The sequence below is a fragment of the Peromyscus californicus genome, unplaced genomic scaffold (assembly GCF_007827085.1).
Source record: "Peromyscus californicus insignis strain IS unplaced genomic scaffold, ASM782708v3 Scaffold_10__1_contigs__length_136768540, whole genome shotgun sequence".
NCBI lineage: Eukaryota > Metazoa > Chordata > Mammalia > Rodentia > Cricetidae > Peromyscus > Peromyscus californicus.
In genome coordinates this window covers 96369332-96384100 of record NW_026294391.1, presented here as the reverse complement: position 1 = coordinate 96384100, position 14769 = coordinate 96369332, and the positions used below count along the sequence as shown (strand labels likewise).

General features: G+C 36.7%; 1 protein-coding gene across 1 annotated transcript in view; it reads left to right on the top strand.

The window, feature by feature from the left end:
• The window catches only part of Il13ra2 (interleukin 13 receptor subunit alpha 2), a 56125-nt gene that overhangs the window by 37150 nt on the left and 4206 nt on the right, over positions 1 to 14769 (top strand). The window contains exons 4-10 of the mRNA XM_052746586.1: positions 4168 to 4282; positions 5654 to 5805; positions 6769 to 6922; positions 7445 to 7565; positions 11092 to 11276; positions 12688 to 12833; positions 14161 to 14305. Coding sequence (XP_052602546.1) covers positions 4201 to 4282; positions 5654 to 5805; positions 6769 to 6922; positions 7445 to 7565; positions 11092 to 11276; positions 12688 to 12833; positions 14161 to 14305 — 985 coding nt within the window. The 5' untranslated portion in view covers positions 4168 to 4200. The remainder of the gene's footprint in view (positions 1 to 4167; positions 4283 to 5653; positions 5806 to 6768; positions 6923 to 7444; positions 7566 to 11091; positions 11277 to 12687; positions 12834 to 14160; positions 14306 to 14769) is intronic.

The window sequence follows — 14769 nt, the reverse complement described above, 5'->3', positions numbered from 1 at the left end:
ATTTTCTGTCTCTTCCTCCCTTCACCTCCTGTTGTCAACTGTATGGCTTTTGTCAACTGTGGGACCTTGTGCCGACCACATCACTTCCTTCTTACTGTTTGCAACACTGATTCTCCAAATCTACCGGCTAAACTAATTTTAAAAACTACTTTTAAACTCCTGGAATCTCAACAAATACAAAGAACTATTGTCATTAAATATCAATACAGGCAAAATAAGGGATCAGCAAAGGTACTTGAAACTGGAGATTAATTATAAGTGCCTAGTTATCAACACTGGGATATAAAATCTAACAGGGGGCAAGATAGAAGCAAGTTATTTTTAAGTTCTGACTAGTGGCAAGATCCTTGCAAGTAAGCCTCTTCCATGTTTATAGAGCAATTTATTATTTTCAGAGTACTTGGATATACATAATCTGATTTGATCGTCGAGAAACCCCAGCCAGGCTTGTATTATTATCTCTATTTTATAGGTGGAAGATATAATTTACTTCTAAGCCCACTAGTTTAAGTACCAATAAAACACAGGTGGTTATTTATACTAGTAAACTTCTCAGCTATAAACTTATTACTTTCCCCCAAATAGTAATTGTGAGCTGTTAAAATACTTTGTCATAATTAGAAATTTGCCCTAGATGGCATTTAGCACCACCCAGAAGCTTTCCTTGTTTGTGATTTGTGGAATCTTTGTCCTGGCCCTCTAGCTATTTCAGGAACACCTATCTTAAGTTTTTCAGTGTTCTTATTATCTGGCAGGAAGGAAAACAGTAGAGATTCAATTTAGTGTCTAATGTGGAGAGGAGAGGACAAAGAGGGCTTGTGATAACTGCCTGTGATAATACATTTCTTGAGAAGCCATATTATTGGTAAGTACCTGGAGCTTTTCCAGTAATGCAAGGATTATCCAGCCAATTCTTGATGTGTGTGCATGTGAATGCATGAATGACTCTCCTCTCTGTCTCTCTCTCTGTGTCTCTCTTTGTGTGTGTGTGTGTGTGTGTGTGTGTGTGTGTGTGTGTGTGTGTGTGTGTGTGTGCGTGTGTGTGTGTGTGTGTGTGTGTGTGTGTGTGTGTGTGTGTGTGTGTGGTTGCTGGTGATGGAAACCAGAGCCTTGCTCAGACCAGGGAGACTTTCTAACACTGAGTTCAATCTTCATCCTCAGCCTCAGCCAAACCTTAGAGCAAAGGAGATTTGTTGTAATATTTAGAAGTGGGGAAGGAAGGCTGAAAAGAGGAAATCACTGTAGGTTTGCCATTGCGAAGGAGACTGCCAACGAGAACCTGTGTCAGCAATAGTGTTACATAAAACCAAGTGGGTAGAAACAGGAAGTTGCCTTTCTTATCTCTCTTAGGCATGGAAAATACCTAGCAGTGATTTTTGTCCATAGCTCTGGTTCTACATTATTTAGATTTACATCCTTGCTTCAGCATTTACAGTTTGTGTGACCTGAGGCATGTTGTTCAACTTCTGTGTGTCTCAGCCTCTAGTTTCTAAGATGTCATAAAATAGTATGAATGGCCAAGCATGATTTTAAGAGTTGTGTGAAAATATGCCGGTAAAGTGCATAGTACTCAGGATGCATTGTAGGAGATATTATTATTACAGACAGTGTGACTTGCTATTTGGTTCTTATACAAGATAAAAGATTTATTTGGATATTACCAGGCAAAATGATACAAACAAACAAAATCCCCTATACTCAATGCATATTTATAGACGTTTTCCTATATGAGAAATATAATATAAAAAGTAAATGGTATGGTAGCTGGCTTGAGTAGGGACAGTAGGTTGCAGAAAATTGGGTGTGCTGAGGTTTTTGATACAATAGGTGCAGACTAACTTCTTAGGTCAAGAAAATGAAGTGGCTAGTTGCTGAAAAGATGTCCAAAGACCTGGTTTTTAGTCCTTCATCTGCCACTGATAAGTTGTACAGATTTGGACAGCTAGTCTTCCTCTTTGGTTGTTGTTAGGTCTTATTAAAAAATAATTGGATTTCTGTCCAGATGAGTTGTTTGATATGTGTCCAGTATGTCAGAGACATTTCAGATTGTGTATGTGTGCGTTCATTACTTCCCCTTCCTTTTGTCTTCAGGTTTCCATCTACCTTGTGAAGAATTCCTGGAGCCAGTGCACGAGTGCCAATCTCAGTGCGTTAGTGATAGTCCTGCAACCAGGAAGCCAATGATAGAATTGTCTTTCTGTTCCTTTGGGAAGGCCTAGGTTGGCTCCAAGGTGTAACTCAGGAACTTACGTTAAAAACTTATTCACAGATGGCTCCAAGAGCCATCTATACTAATTTGTATACTTAAGTGTTTTGGACTGATATAGAAAATGGTATTAAATAGGTAGAGTCCAATTTCAGTAGCCTGTGGGTAAAAATGAGACAGATGATTTTATAACTTTCTACTAAGATCCAATAATTTGATCCCAAGACTCTAATAGGTCACAGTTGTTTGTCAGTATTGGAATGTTTTAGGTGAGCTGATTGAAGAGTGTGGAATAAGAGAAGAGTTATACTTACCACTTAAACTGTGAAGGAGAGCAGGAAGGTGGTCCACAAATCATTTGACGCATAAGCTTTAATTCTCAAATTTCCATGAAAATAGTTAGTCCCAAGAATACAGATTCAAAGAGAAATGTGCAATTAAGCATGGTAATTTTTCCTAAATTATTATTTAATTTTCTTCTTCTGTTTTTGAGATTATAACTTGCCCCTTCTCTTTCTTACATACAAAATCTCCCATACATCCCTCCTTGTTTTCTTTTAGTTCATATCCTCTTTTTCATTAATTGTTACAATCATATCTGTATAGTTCTTTCCAAAGCTCAGAAAACACAGTAGAAAGGATGTAGGAGCCTGAATATGACAAGACACACAGTACAATGTCTTCTGGATATGGCATAGCTATTGGACTCACTGAAGATGTGGCTATTTGAATAAGACCCACAAAGACGGGGAAATGGGCTCTTCTTGAGCAACTCACAACAGTTAATGGTGGTTGGGGAAGAGTGTATCATTTTCTTTGGTAATGTAGCCATTGATATGTTGTCCCTGCTCCAGTAAGTAATCTCCCATCTACGCTCATGTATTCAGCACTAACTGAACTCACTTTGTCATAAGCAGAAAGAAGACACAAGTGTAGACGGAAGAATTGTTGAGAAGTGTTTGAGCAGGAGGGAGGGAGGTTAGCAGAGGGAAATGGAGGTCCAAAAATTACTAAAATTCATTATATACATGTATAAAACTCTCAAATAATTTAAAAATGAAAAAAAGATTTTAAAATGAAGTAGCTATTTGTATGTGCTAATTTTTTTTTAATTTTGATCATAAAAACAGTGTTCTTCAGATCTAGAAAAGCTCACCTTGCATCCTGTGGCAAAGAAATGCTGTTAGAATTTAGAAGAGAAAAAGAGAAGTCCCGATTTTCCCTTAGTTGTATCAATCCTCTTGTGAGTGGTGTGGACAATGTGTTGGAGACAGGAATGACTGTATAAGATCCTTGATGACAAGATCAGTTAGAGTTAAGAGTTGTGATGAGGAGACAGGGTGGAAGAGGTGAAGAAGGCTTAAAGGCTGAGAGGTGGCAATGATATGTGCTGATAGGAAAAATGGGCAAATCTGGGAGAGTGGAGAGCAGACAGTAATGATTTAATAGTTATGAAGAACTAGAACAAAGTTGTTAGTTTTCTGAGGTCTTCATGTAGATTTTTGAATTTGTTACAGAGTCAGATTATTTCAAATACTGTTATTTTTCTTAGAAAATAGCATACCTCAGTATGTTTTGTTTACATCTAGGAGAAATGATTACTATGAATATACGGGTGTCCAAGTTTCTCCTATGCACTAGTAGGGACATTCTGCTGGGTTTGATTTCAGTAGGAAGGCTTCTGGAAGCCCCTATATCTTAATCAGAGTATCAATAAGTGTGTTTGGTTGAGATTTTACAGTTTTCTTTATTTGGGTTAGTTTGGATTCTTAGGGGACCAGAATCCTCTTGTTGCAACTGCATTCAGTCCGAGGTTGATTTCCATTTCCACGGATCAAGGGGCACAGTTTCTCGTCTGGGTAGAAAGTACACAGAGAACTCCCAGAAATATTATTAGTTACACTCACCCACACGACTGTTTAAGTATGGTAAAGTCAACCTGTTACCTTCTCCCTTCTTAGAGTGGAGCCTTCATCACACTAAATCCTGCAGAAATGGCTTTTGTGGGGGTGGATACCAGATGCCTGGGTCTCTTTCTTCTTTGCACAATAATTGGACATTCTTTGGAGATAAAAGGTAAATGAATAAATTAAATTCCTCTTAATGGAGTAGTCTTAAATAATACAAATGGTGTTTTCATTCTGTATCATGAAAGTGTAAAACTAGTAGATAACGTTATTAGTAATGTTTCCATGATATAAAAAAATATGTTCTTGGTAGTTACTCACATGTATAAGGTAACTAATGATCATGCTCTCTTAGGTAAAATGCCAAATTATAAAATAATTTCCAGACCTCTTGTATAGGATTCTTTGAAGAAATGAATAAGTATTTGAAAATTATGTTCTTCTAGCACAACTTGAGTCTTATGGCAATTGGATAAAACAGAAAATGGAAGTTTAAACTAAAGTATACAAATAATCTGAATTTCTCAGCATCTAATGGAACATTGAATTTGACACAGATTTCTAACCTTAAGGATGAAAACCACAAGGATGTTGTGTCATTCTCAATGGAGAATTTGATCAGAATCCCTAGTCAAGGTGAAGTACTGAATCAAAAAGCATTCAACAGAGAGAATTAGCCAAATGATATCATGAAGGCAATACTGTAGTGCTACTCGACTTGTTACTTACAAAGTTGATAGGAAGGTTTGGTTTGCTAAACACAGAGAGCTATATATTCAATTAACTCCACGGACTACTCACAAGACACGCTTTAAGGTGCTCAGGCATAGTAAATATGTTTTCCCACCTTTTCTCGCATCTATCACAATGTTTCATGTGGGTCATAACAAGATACTGAATAATTATTGATTGGTTCTCACTACTAGAAACATTTATATATCTATCATTTATATAATATTATACAAATTCTGGTGTATATGTTCACCAAGAAGGTTCCACAGCAAGTGTATTTCTGTGCAGCCATAGTTCCTAGAGAGGCAAAAATCACATTTTGCTTATGTAGTTTCTTTAAAAAGGACAGCTACTCAGAAAAATTACGAACTTCAACAGATTTTTTTGTATAACAGAAACTTCTCCCTTTTCTAATGTACCATTTGAAGATTATTTTAGTATATCCACAAAGTTATGAAACCACTACTGCCATCAATTTCCAGAATTCCTTCACTCTCTTCCAGAGAAACCCTGTGCCTGTGGTGACCACTAATCTACTGTCTTCACCTATGGTATTTAAATGAAATCACTGGATATGTGGTTTTATGAGACAGGTTCCCTTCACTTAGCATAATGTTTCAGGGTTTTTCTAATTATAGCCTTTTATCAGTGCTTTATTCTTTTTATAGTTAAATAATATCCCACCATATAGAAATGCTTGAATTTTTATCCAGTAATCAGGTGATGGGCATTTGAAAATTATTCACATTCAACATTATTCATCATAAAATGCAAGACAAATATAAATATTTTCTTAATTTCATTTCAGTTAATCCTCCTCAGGATTTTGAAATAATGGATCCCGGATTACTAGGTTATCTCTATTTGCAATGGAAACCTCCTGTGCTTATGGAAAACTTTAAGGAATGCACATTGGAATATGAGTTAAAATACCGAAATGTTGGCAGTGACAATTGGAAGGTAAGTGAATCATGGCTTGCAACATCAGACTGAGCTGACTATTAGATCTTTTCTTGTAACCCTGACTCTAGTAAACACTACTTTGTGTGCCTTAACTGTTCTAATCAGTATATGAAAGCTGTCATGTGAACTTCTGTGCATCTTCATGAATATATTTGCACCTTGTCCATTAGTAAGACAACACTTGGAAGTTCAAGAAAGAAAACTAGGTCTCATATAACTTGAAGAACATTTGTGTATTTTGCTGTACATTTACAGTTTCTTGTTATATCAGTTCATTTTCTACAGTTCTAACAAAATATCTGGTGTTGAGTTAAATCTTCACATACACATCACAGAACACGGCATTGTTCCTTACATGTATGGCAAGATTTCATTGAACGCTTATTGAGTTGTCAACTATTTATACAGCAACTATTGTGTTCATTCAGAGCTCTGTTGCAGGGGCTATCCCATTGGCTCTGTAATGCAGATAGGTAGTTTCAATGAGCAATTCAAGTTCAATATTTATTGAACAAAGTTTTAGACAAAATACTTGGTAAGTTTCAGAAACATAAGACTCTATTGTAGATGATTTCAGCCTTTAAAAACTTACCAATTGTCCAGTTTTCTTCAGATACCCCTGAGACTTTTTTTATGGGATTCCTGAAAGTTTCCTGAAAGTGACAAATGATTGGCCATGCAATACACATATTGTTAAAAATTATCTATTTAACTCCAAGTTGTTAACAGCTCATTTTTCCATCACAGAGTCTTTCCCCTTAGTAAATGTTTTCTGTTTTGTTTCTGTCAAATAACCTTATCAAATAATATCATCTACAGAGGTGATCTCTGCCAGAAATACATCTGGGGTACTACAGTGAATAATTATCTTAGATTTTAATAATTGTTGAGTCTTACTAATGTGGATCACATTTCCATATATTTCTAAAATGGACTGTGTTTCATCTTTTTATCAAATAGACCATCATTACTAGGAATCTAATTTACAAGGATGGGTTTGATCTTAACAAAGGCATCGAAGGAAAGATACGTACACATTTGTCAGCGCAGTGTACAAATGGATCAGAAGTTCAAAGTTCATGGATGGAAGCTTCCTATGGGATATCGGATGCAGGTTAAAACGAAGTCTCTCTTTTCACATTTCATACTCTTAGGAAAAAATCCATGTAGAGAATAAGTTCCCTAACACTTATTTAGATGATTGTATACACAGTAAATCATGTGATGATCGCACACAAAATAGAATCTTTCTTAGCATAAGTGTCCTGGGTTTCTGAACTCATGAAACCAACAAACTTTGTTTTTAGTAAATCTACATCTTATTAGTAGAGTTCTCAGCATGGAGCCATATTGGTAAACATGAATGGGTATTTGCTCAAGCGCTGAGAACATCTTGTAATAATTAATTTAATACTGAGACATAAACTAGCGTCAGTAAATAAGCCCTCAAATGTTTTCAGCTCTGCAATATCCTCCTTACAGTGAAGTGATTTCTGATAGCTTCCTTTTGCACTGTTTCTCATTATGCTGATTGCTAAATGGAGTAGCAGGGCCAAAGGAAATAAAATTGCATAGTGATTACACAGAAGATTTGTCACCATGTCTCTCAAGTATTCATAGTTTGTTCATTTCCTAGGAAGCCTGGAAACTAAAATTCAGGATATGAAGTGTATATATTATAACTGGCAGTATTTGGTTTGCTCTTGGAAGCCTGGCAAGGTAGCACCTTCTGATACCAACTATACTATGTTTTTCTGGTAAGTATTTTTATACTTAGAATCCCTGTCAAGATTAGCTCACAGTACAATCAACTATATTCCAACTGAATTACAATCACTTTCTTCACCAGAGTTTTATTTATGATGATAATTATTCATAATTATGTGAGAATTTCAGGCTGAAGATACTGCAAGGCATCCATCCTGTGACTATTTCTATACAGGATGAAATATTATATCCTACACATAGCCGGGTTTATAATCTAAAAGTTTGCATATATTTTATACACTTAGCTTTTAAAAGCAGTTATCTGTTAAACTGAATCTTCTTGCTGTTTCTTTCTTGTCTGTTCCTGAAGCTTTTACACACAGAGCCATTTAAAGATTTCATTTCCTGTGCATGTTTAATATTTAATACATTCTGGTCACACTCACCCTCCCCCATTTTGTTTCCTTCCCTCCCTCTCAACAAGTCCCTCCTACTTTCGTCTCTTTGTTTTAATTCTCATGTTGGGGTCAGCTGAGTTTAACTAGGGCCACCTGTGTGGGCATAAGTGCGGAGCATGGGTGACTGATCAGTGAAAACACAGTCCCGCTCTGCCAGCAGCCAGTTCCTTAATTGCTTTGTGGTAAGACAATCACCACATTCTGACTTTCTTTTGCTAAGTTGCACATCTGTTTTTCATTTCCCACATCTACTGTAAGAACCTTCCTTTAGACTCCTCCCATTCCTTACCTGGATGACTGCCGGGACCTCCCAAATGGTGGTTGCTCTGATTGCAGCATTTTTTTTTTCATTTTTTTCGAGACAGGGTTTCTCTGTGTAACAGCCCTGGCTGTCCTGGAACTCACTCAGTAGACCAAGCTGTCCTTGAACTCACAGAGATCTGCCTGCTGCTGCCTCCCTAGTGCTGGGATTGAAGGCTTGAGCCATCGCAGCCTGGCTGATTGCAACATTTTTCCTTTCTGCTTGTTTTGAACATTGTAGCTACCTTTTTCTTCCTTGTGATTTTTATACACCACCCCCTAGACCGTATAACCCCAGTGGCTACACATTATGCCCAGGATCAAATCTAGGTTGCCTTTCAAGTTTTTACCTCACTGCATCACTACCTTTGCAAAACTGTAGTCTGCTATGGCCAGTGCCAGTACTCTATTCAGTGTTGACTCATCTAGACATTCTTTTTCATGACTTTTGTGCGTCCTGCAATCTGGAATGGCCTCTGGCTCACCCTTTTACCAGTTCTTTTTCATCCTTCCAGGCCTATGCGATGGCTAAATTCATTGACCCTTGGCTGATCATGCCATTTTCTGTTCACCTTTGCGGCTGAACTATTGCTTCTTACAGCTCTTTCTTTGTTGTTCATGTGGTACTTAAACATATCTCTATGTATAGTTTGTCTCCTCAAGTTCTTTTTTTTTTTTAAAGATTTATTTACTATGTATATACAGGCCAGGAAAGGGCACCAGATTTCATTATTGATGGTTGTGAGCTACCATGTGGTTGCTGGGGATTGAACTCAGGTCCTCTGGAAGAGCAGCCAGTGCTATTAACCTCTGAGCCATCTCTCCAGCACCCCACCCCTTTTTAAAGACGCCTTTTTTTGTTTTGGTTTTCCACGATGGAGCTTCGGTGTGTAGTTTTGGTGCCTGTCCTGGATCTTGCTCTGTAGACCAGGCTGGCCTTGAACTCACAGAGGTCTGCCTGACTCTGCCTCCCGAGTGCTGGGATTAAAGGCATGTGTCACCAAAGATGCCTTCTCCTCAAGTTCTTTAAAGATTGGTGGATGTGAACCAATTCTTACCTTTCTCTTACCTGCCTACAGAAGGCACAGTGGATTAATACTAAATGTTAACTAAATGAATGAAAATGATGATAACATTGATAAATGAGAAAACATCAGAAATTATGCATTTACTAAAGAAAGACAGAGCAAGAGAAGACAAAATTGTAGTATTTGTGATCTTTAAGCTCAAACTGTGATTGTATCTTTTAAAAGAAAAGCATGATATATAAATGATTGGGTGTAATGGGTTAATGCTTTTGAGAATTGGGCTCTAAACCCTGCTCTGGCAGCAGGTGTCTGGGTAGATTTGGGTAGACAATTCCTCTGGGAGAAATATTTGACTTTTCATATCTTGAATTGGATGGATACATTTCTAATTTTTCGGTCACTAAATCAATAAATATTAAACATTTATTAAATGAAAGACATTGCTCTTGATTTTAAAAGACAACAAACACACTTCACGTTGTCATTCATGCTTAACACAACCTTATCCTTACTTAGTGGAATGGGGAGGAATAAATCTTAACATTTTACAGATTGTAAATCATTTTTCACTGACAAAAAGTCACGAGTCAGTCTTTGTAAACTCGAGCATCAGTTGGACATAGCGATGTATATCTGTCATCCCAGAATTTGGGAGGGTAATGTTAAACAATCATGAGTTTGACACTAGGTCCCTGGGCTACATACTAAGTTCCAGGTTAGTGTATAGTGAAATCCTGTGTCAAAGCACAATAAATAAAGTCAGTCATAGATAAAAAGTCTCCCAGGCTGTAAGCAGGCAATTTAACCAGGAGAATACAAATTAGAAACACTTTCCTAAAGTAGGACACTTGGTATAAAGTTCATGTAACAGAGTCTAGATATTTTCAGTAGCTCCTTTACAGCTGCTACGTTGGTCTCATTTCACAAGGGATTTTTGGCTGCTTTTTAAGCCAAAGTCACATTTTTCACTACAAGCTAGTCTTTAGAGAAATATATCAGGAATTATTGCTTTATAAATCAGTTGCTGACAACTCCTTCCATTTCCATCAGCTAACCTTAAATGACATGGTAAAATTTCTTAAGACAAAGGGAAAATTATACTGTACTTGACAAACTACATTACCTTGTTCGTTTCACGCCCCTCTCTAGCTGGTTTTTCTCAGACTTACAGAGTAGTGTATTATAACATCAGAAGATTTCTTTTTTTATTTCATAAAACTTAGGAATGTTTTATATCTGCTTTTAAATCTGCTTTCACTTCAAATAATTTTCTCAGTAAAATATTATTAAGGCTACCTTACTATTGCAAATCTTGGATGCAAAATCTTTGATGAGTCGACAAAAACTAAATTTACGAAGAATAATACTTGAGTTTCTTTGAGTTCTTACGAAGATTCATATTGAACTGAAGCTCCATGAAATCAACTATGTCTGTTTTTCTTGCTGGTGAATACACAGTACTTATCATTGCATGTAGCAAATAGCATTTTTCACCATATTGTATCCTTTTTATAACAACTTTGTTTTGAGAATGTTGTACATAAGTACCAAATTTACATTGTTTCTACCTCTCCCTCTCCTCCCTTCAACTGCTCTTGTGACCTCTCAAATTCATGACCTCTTTTAAAAATTGGTATTGTTACACATGTATATATGTGTGTATTTATCTATATACAAATATATAATCTACTGAATCAATATATTGTGCTCATATGTATGTTTCAGATAATATCATAAAATGATTTAAAACTGATCACTGGGCAATTCCTGAAATATTTCTTTTGTTAAAGGTATGAAGGTTTGGATCATGCCTTGCAGTGTTCCAATTATCTCCGAGATAATGAAAAAAATGTTGGATGCAAACTTTCCAACTTGGAGTCATCGGACTATAAAGACTTTTTTATCTGTGTTAATGGATCCTCAAACATGGAACCTATCAGATCCAGCTATACCGTTTTTCAACTTCAAAATATAGGTGATGTGAACAAATAATGTGAACTTCAAATCCATTCATTCTAGTTTTGGCTGTTTCTAAGGGAGCAGGAGAGACAAGAGGAGAGAATGAGATTTACAACAGCGATTGAAGTGCAAAGCCAGAAACATAAAGGCCATAGAGTAGACGAGGAAGTAGAGACGTTATTGAGTGAAATATAAAACAGCGTTATTTTTAGAGATCATAATTCATTTTCCAGCTTGAAAGAGTCTCTGCTATTTAGTGTCAGTGAATTACTAGTTGTAAACTCTATTAACCTTGGTTTCAAATGACAAACCAATGAAAACCAAAACATTATTATGCCTTCTGAATTTGTATTCTTCATTTTAACAGTTGTAAGAATGAGAGGTTCTAGAACTGGACAGACCTAGCTTTGAACTCTGGGTCTACCATTTTCTTTTTCTTTTTTCCTTCCCTTTCCTTTCTCTCTCCTTTCTCTCTCCTTTCTTTCTTTCTTTCTTTCTTTCTTTCTTTCTTTCTTTCTTTCTTTCTTTCTTTCTTTCTTTCTTTCTTTTGTCTTTCCTTCCTTCCTTCCTTCCTTCCTTCCTTCCTTCCTTCCTTCCTTCCTTCCTTCCTTTCTTTCTTTCTTTCTTTCTTTCTTTCTTTCTTTCTTTGTTTCCTTCTTCCTTCCTTCCTTCCTTCCTTCCTTCCTTCCATTCTCTTTCTTTCTTTCTTTCTCTCTTTCTTTCTTTCTTTCTTTCTTTCTTTTTCTTTCTTTCTTTCTTTCTTTCTTTCTTTCTTTCTTTCTTTCTCTCTTTCTTTTTAAGACAGGGTCTCACTGTGTGGCACAGGCTGTCCTGAAACTCACTCTGTAGACCAGACTGGCCTAGAACTCAGAGATTCACCTGCCTCTGCCTCTCAAGTGCTGGAACTAAAGGTGTGTGCCTCCACACCCTGGGGTCTACCATTTTCTAATTGTATGAGTTTGGGTGATTGACTTAAGGTCTCTGTTTCAATGTCCTTGTCATGTACATGAAGACAGTGGAAGACCACACAACACCCTGGTGCAATGTCAGATGTATGGATCATAAGATTAGTTAGAAAGTGTTCACAATAGTAGTAGTTGTGGTTTGGTTGCAGTTTAAAAAGTTGCAAAGTGGGGAAATGATTGCAATAATTTGGGTCTTCTTATTTTTCTTCTGGGCCTTAAATGTTTATCACTGTGGAATTTATTAAGAACAAATGAACAAAAGTGAGTTTCCCAAATAACCAAATTTCTCAAGAAGTTCATCTTGATGGGCAAGCAAAGTTGGTCTTCAGTGACATCATGAGAATAATCTTGAGCCACTTGGTTTGTCCCTGAAAGTTTGTGTTGGAGTGTCCCCAGCTTTGGATGAGGGCTGCTGCTAACTTAGCGACTTTCATGTTGAAACAGTTGCCTTCTGCTTTTTAGTTAAACCGTTGCCACCAGAATTCCTTCATATCAGTGTGGAGAATCCCACTGAGATGAGAATGAAATGGAGCACACCTGGAGGGCCCATTCCACCGAGGTGTTACACTTACGAACTGGTGGTCCGAGAAGACGGGATTTCCCGGGAGGTATGCTGTACTTACCTGCTCAAATCATAAAACTAACATTGAATTATAACAGGGTCCCGGAGAATCCAAATCTGTTGCTGCTCAAAAGAGCGACGGACCATGACAAGTATTTCTGTTTACTTTCCAGAAGGCTAAATCCAGTGGACAAAGGAAATATTTTTAAAAAGTACAGCTAAATCATGCCAATTTTAAAGTTGCAATAGATCCTGGAGACAATCTAGTTACTTGTTTCCAATTTTATCTTAATAAATTAAATTACAAAACCATGCATGAACACAGAAATCACTTCTTGAGATACAACCATGAGGTCAAAATTAAGAGTCCTCAGGAGTGCAAGAGATTTCCTACAGAGGTGGGGCTTGTAACAGGGATGATGATTATGAAATTAATTACTTCCAAACATCAAGGATTTGGTGACTTCTTTAACCCCACTTTGGTGTATGTTGCTTTGATTTATTTGTTTCCAATTTAGAGATTGGTAGAGACAAGAAGGTGAACTACTGGTTCTCAATGATTCAATTCATATACAGAAGAGAAGAATGGTAATGAGTTAGTATCCTTGTTCCAGGAAGGGGAACTGATTTCACAGTCAAATAGATACATACTCAAAACCTGAGTCCCAGTCCACTTAAGTCTATACTACATGTTCTCTAGGCTTGAAGATAAGTTAAGTAAATGAAAAGCAATCATAGCTTATGAGAAGAACTCTGTAGCACTTTGAAGTGGAAACCTGAAATAATTTCTTTAGTTTTTTTTTTTCTCCCATGTGATTCTTGTGAGAGCTTCCGCATATTTTGTGGTAATCTCATATCTGAAGTGGCAGTCTTGTGTCAATTCCTGAGGACTACTATGTGGGCCTTCAAAAGTAAATCAGAGCAAAAAGAGTAGCGGATACATTTTGAATGTGGACATTCCAGTTTTCAGAAAATCTGCATTCACATGAAGTTTTTTCTCTCAGTAACTCATCTTATGTAACCTTCCTTTCCCCCCTTATACAACATGGAATATCAGACACTATTATGGACATATTATGGACAAAATTATGGACATCAAACTATGTAGAGTTGTAACATATTACATATACTGTTTTTTATTACAAGTAACCAATTATTGTGATAGGACAAAAGATAAAATTAAATACAGATACGAAGTGGAAGAAAAATGACTTCAAAAATCAGTGTACAACGATGACCAATGCTAGGACTATACCTTTCTAGTATCTGAATGCAGGTGTTTTATGTCCCAAAACATTTTGAAGCTGAGAGATGAAATCACTGCAGTTGTACTTAGGTCAAATAAACACACTATGTTTTTTCTTGGCTTTCAGTCTGCCACAGATAAAAATGACATGAAGTTGAAAAAGACAGCAAATGATAGCGAAGAACTGTGCTTTTTTGTAAGAAGCAAAGTCAATATATATTGCGCAGATGATGGAATTTGGAGTGAATGGAGTGAAGAGGAATGCTGGGAAGGTATGCAATAAAAGGATAGGAACTAAGTATCTTGGGGCTGTTTGCTAGCAAAATTTATTTCTGCTCAGTGTGCTTGTAAATTGGAGCTTAAAGGGTCTTGTGCATCATCTATCAATGAGGAGAGAGCAAGTATATCAATAGATGATAGGCTTATTGAAAATCTAATATTCATTTGGAAGTAGGAGTCTTATTCTGCTATAATAGGAGTATTTTTGTCTGCTATGAACATTTCATAGTCCTTCTTGGGGGGAGGTCCAGAGTCCATTTTAGTCAACATTTTTTGTGCTTTCAATTTTCATAAGAGCAGAACTTTAAAAGGAAGGGGTGCAGCTGACTCCAAGCATCTAATACTAACTACTGGTAATTTTTCTAATTGAGACGTTTGGATTCATGTCTGTTGCTGTGATTAGAATATCCTGCCCAATAGCAGCTTGGGGAGGAAAGGGCTTCTTCAGCTCATGGTT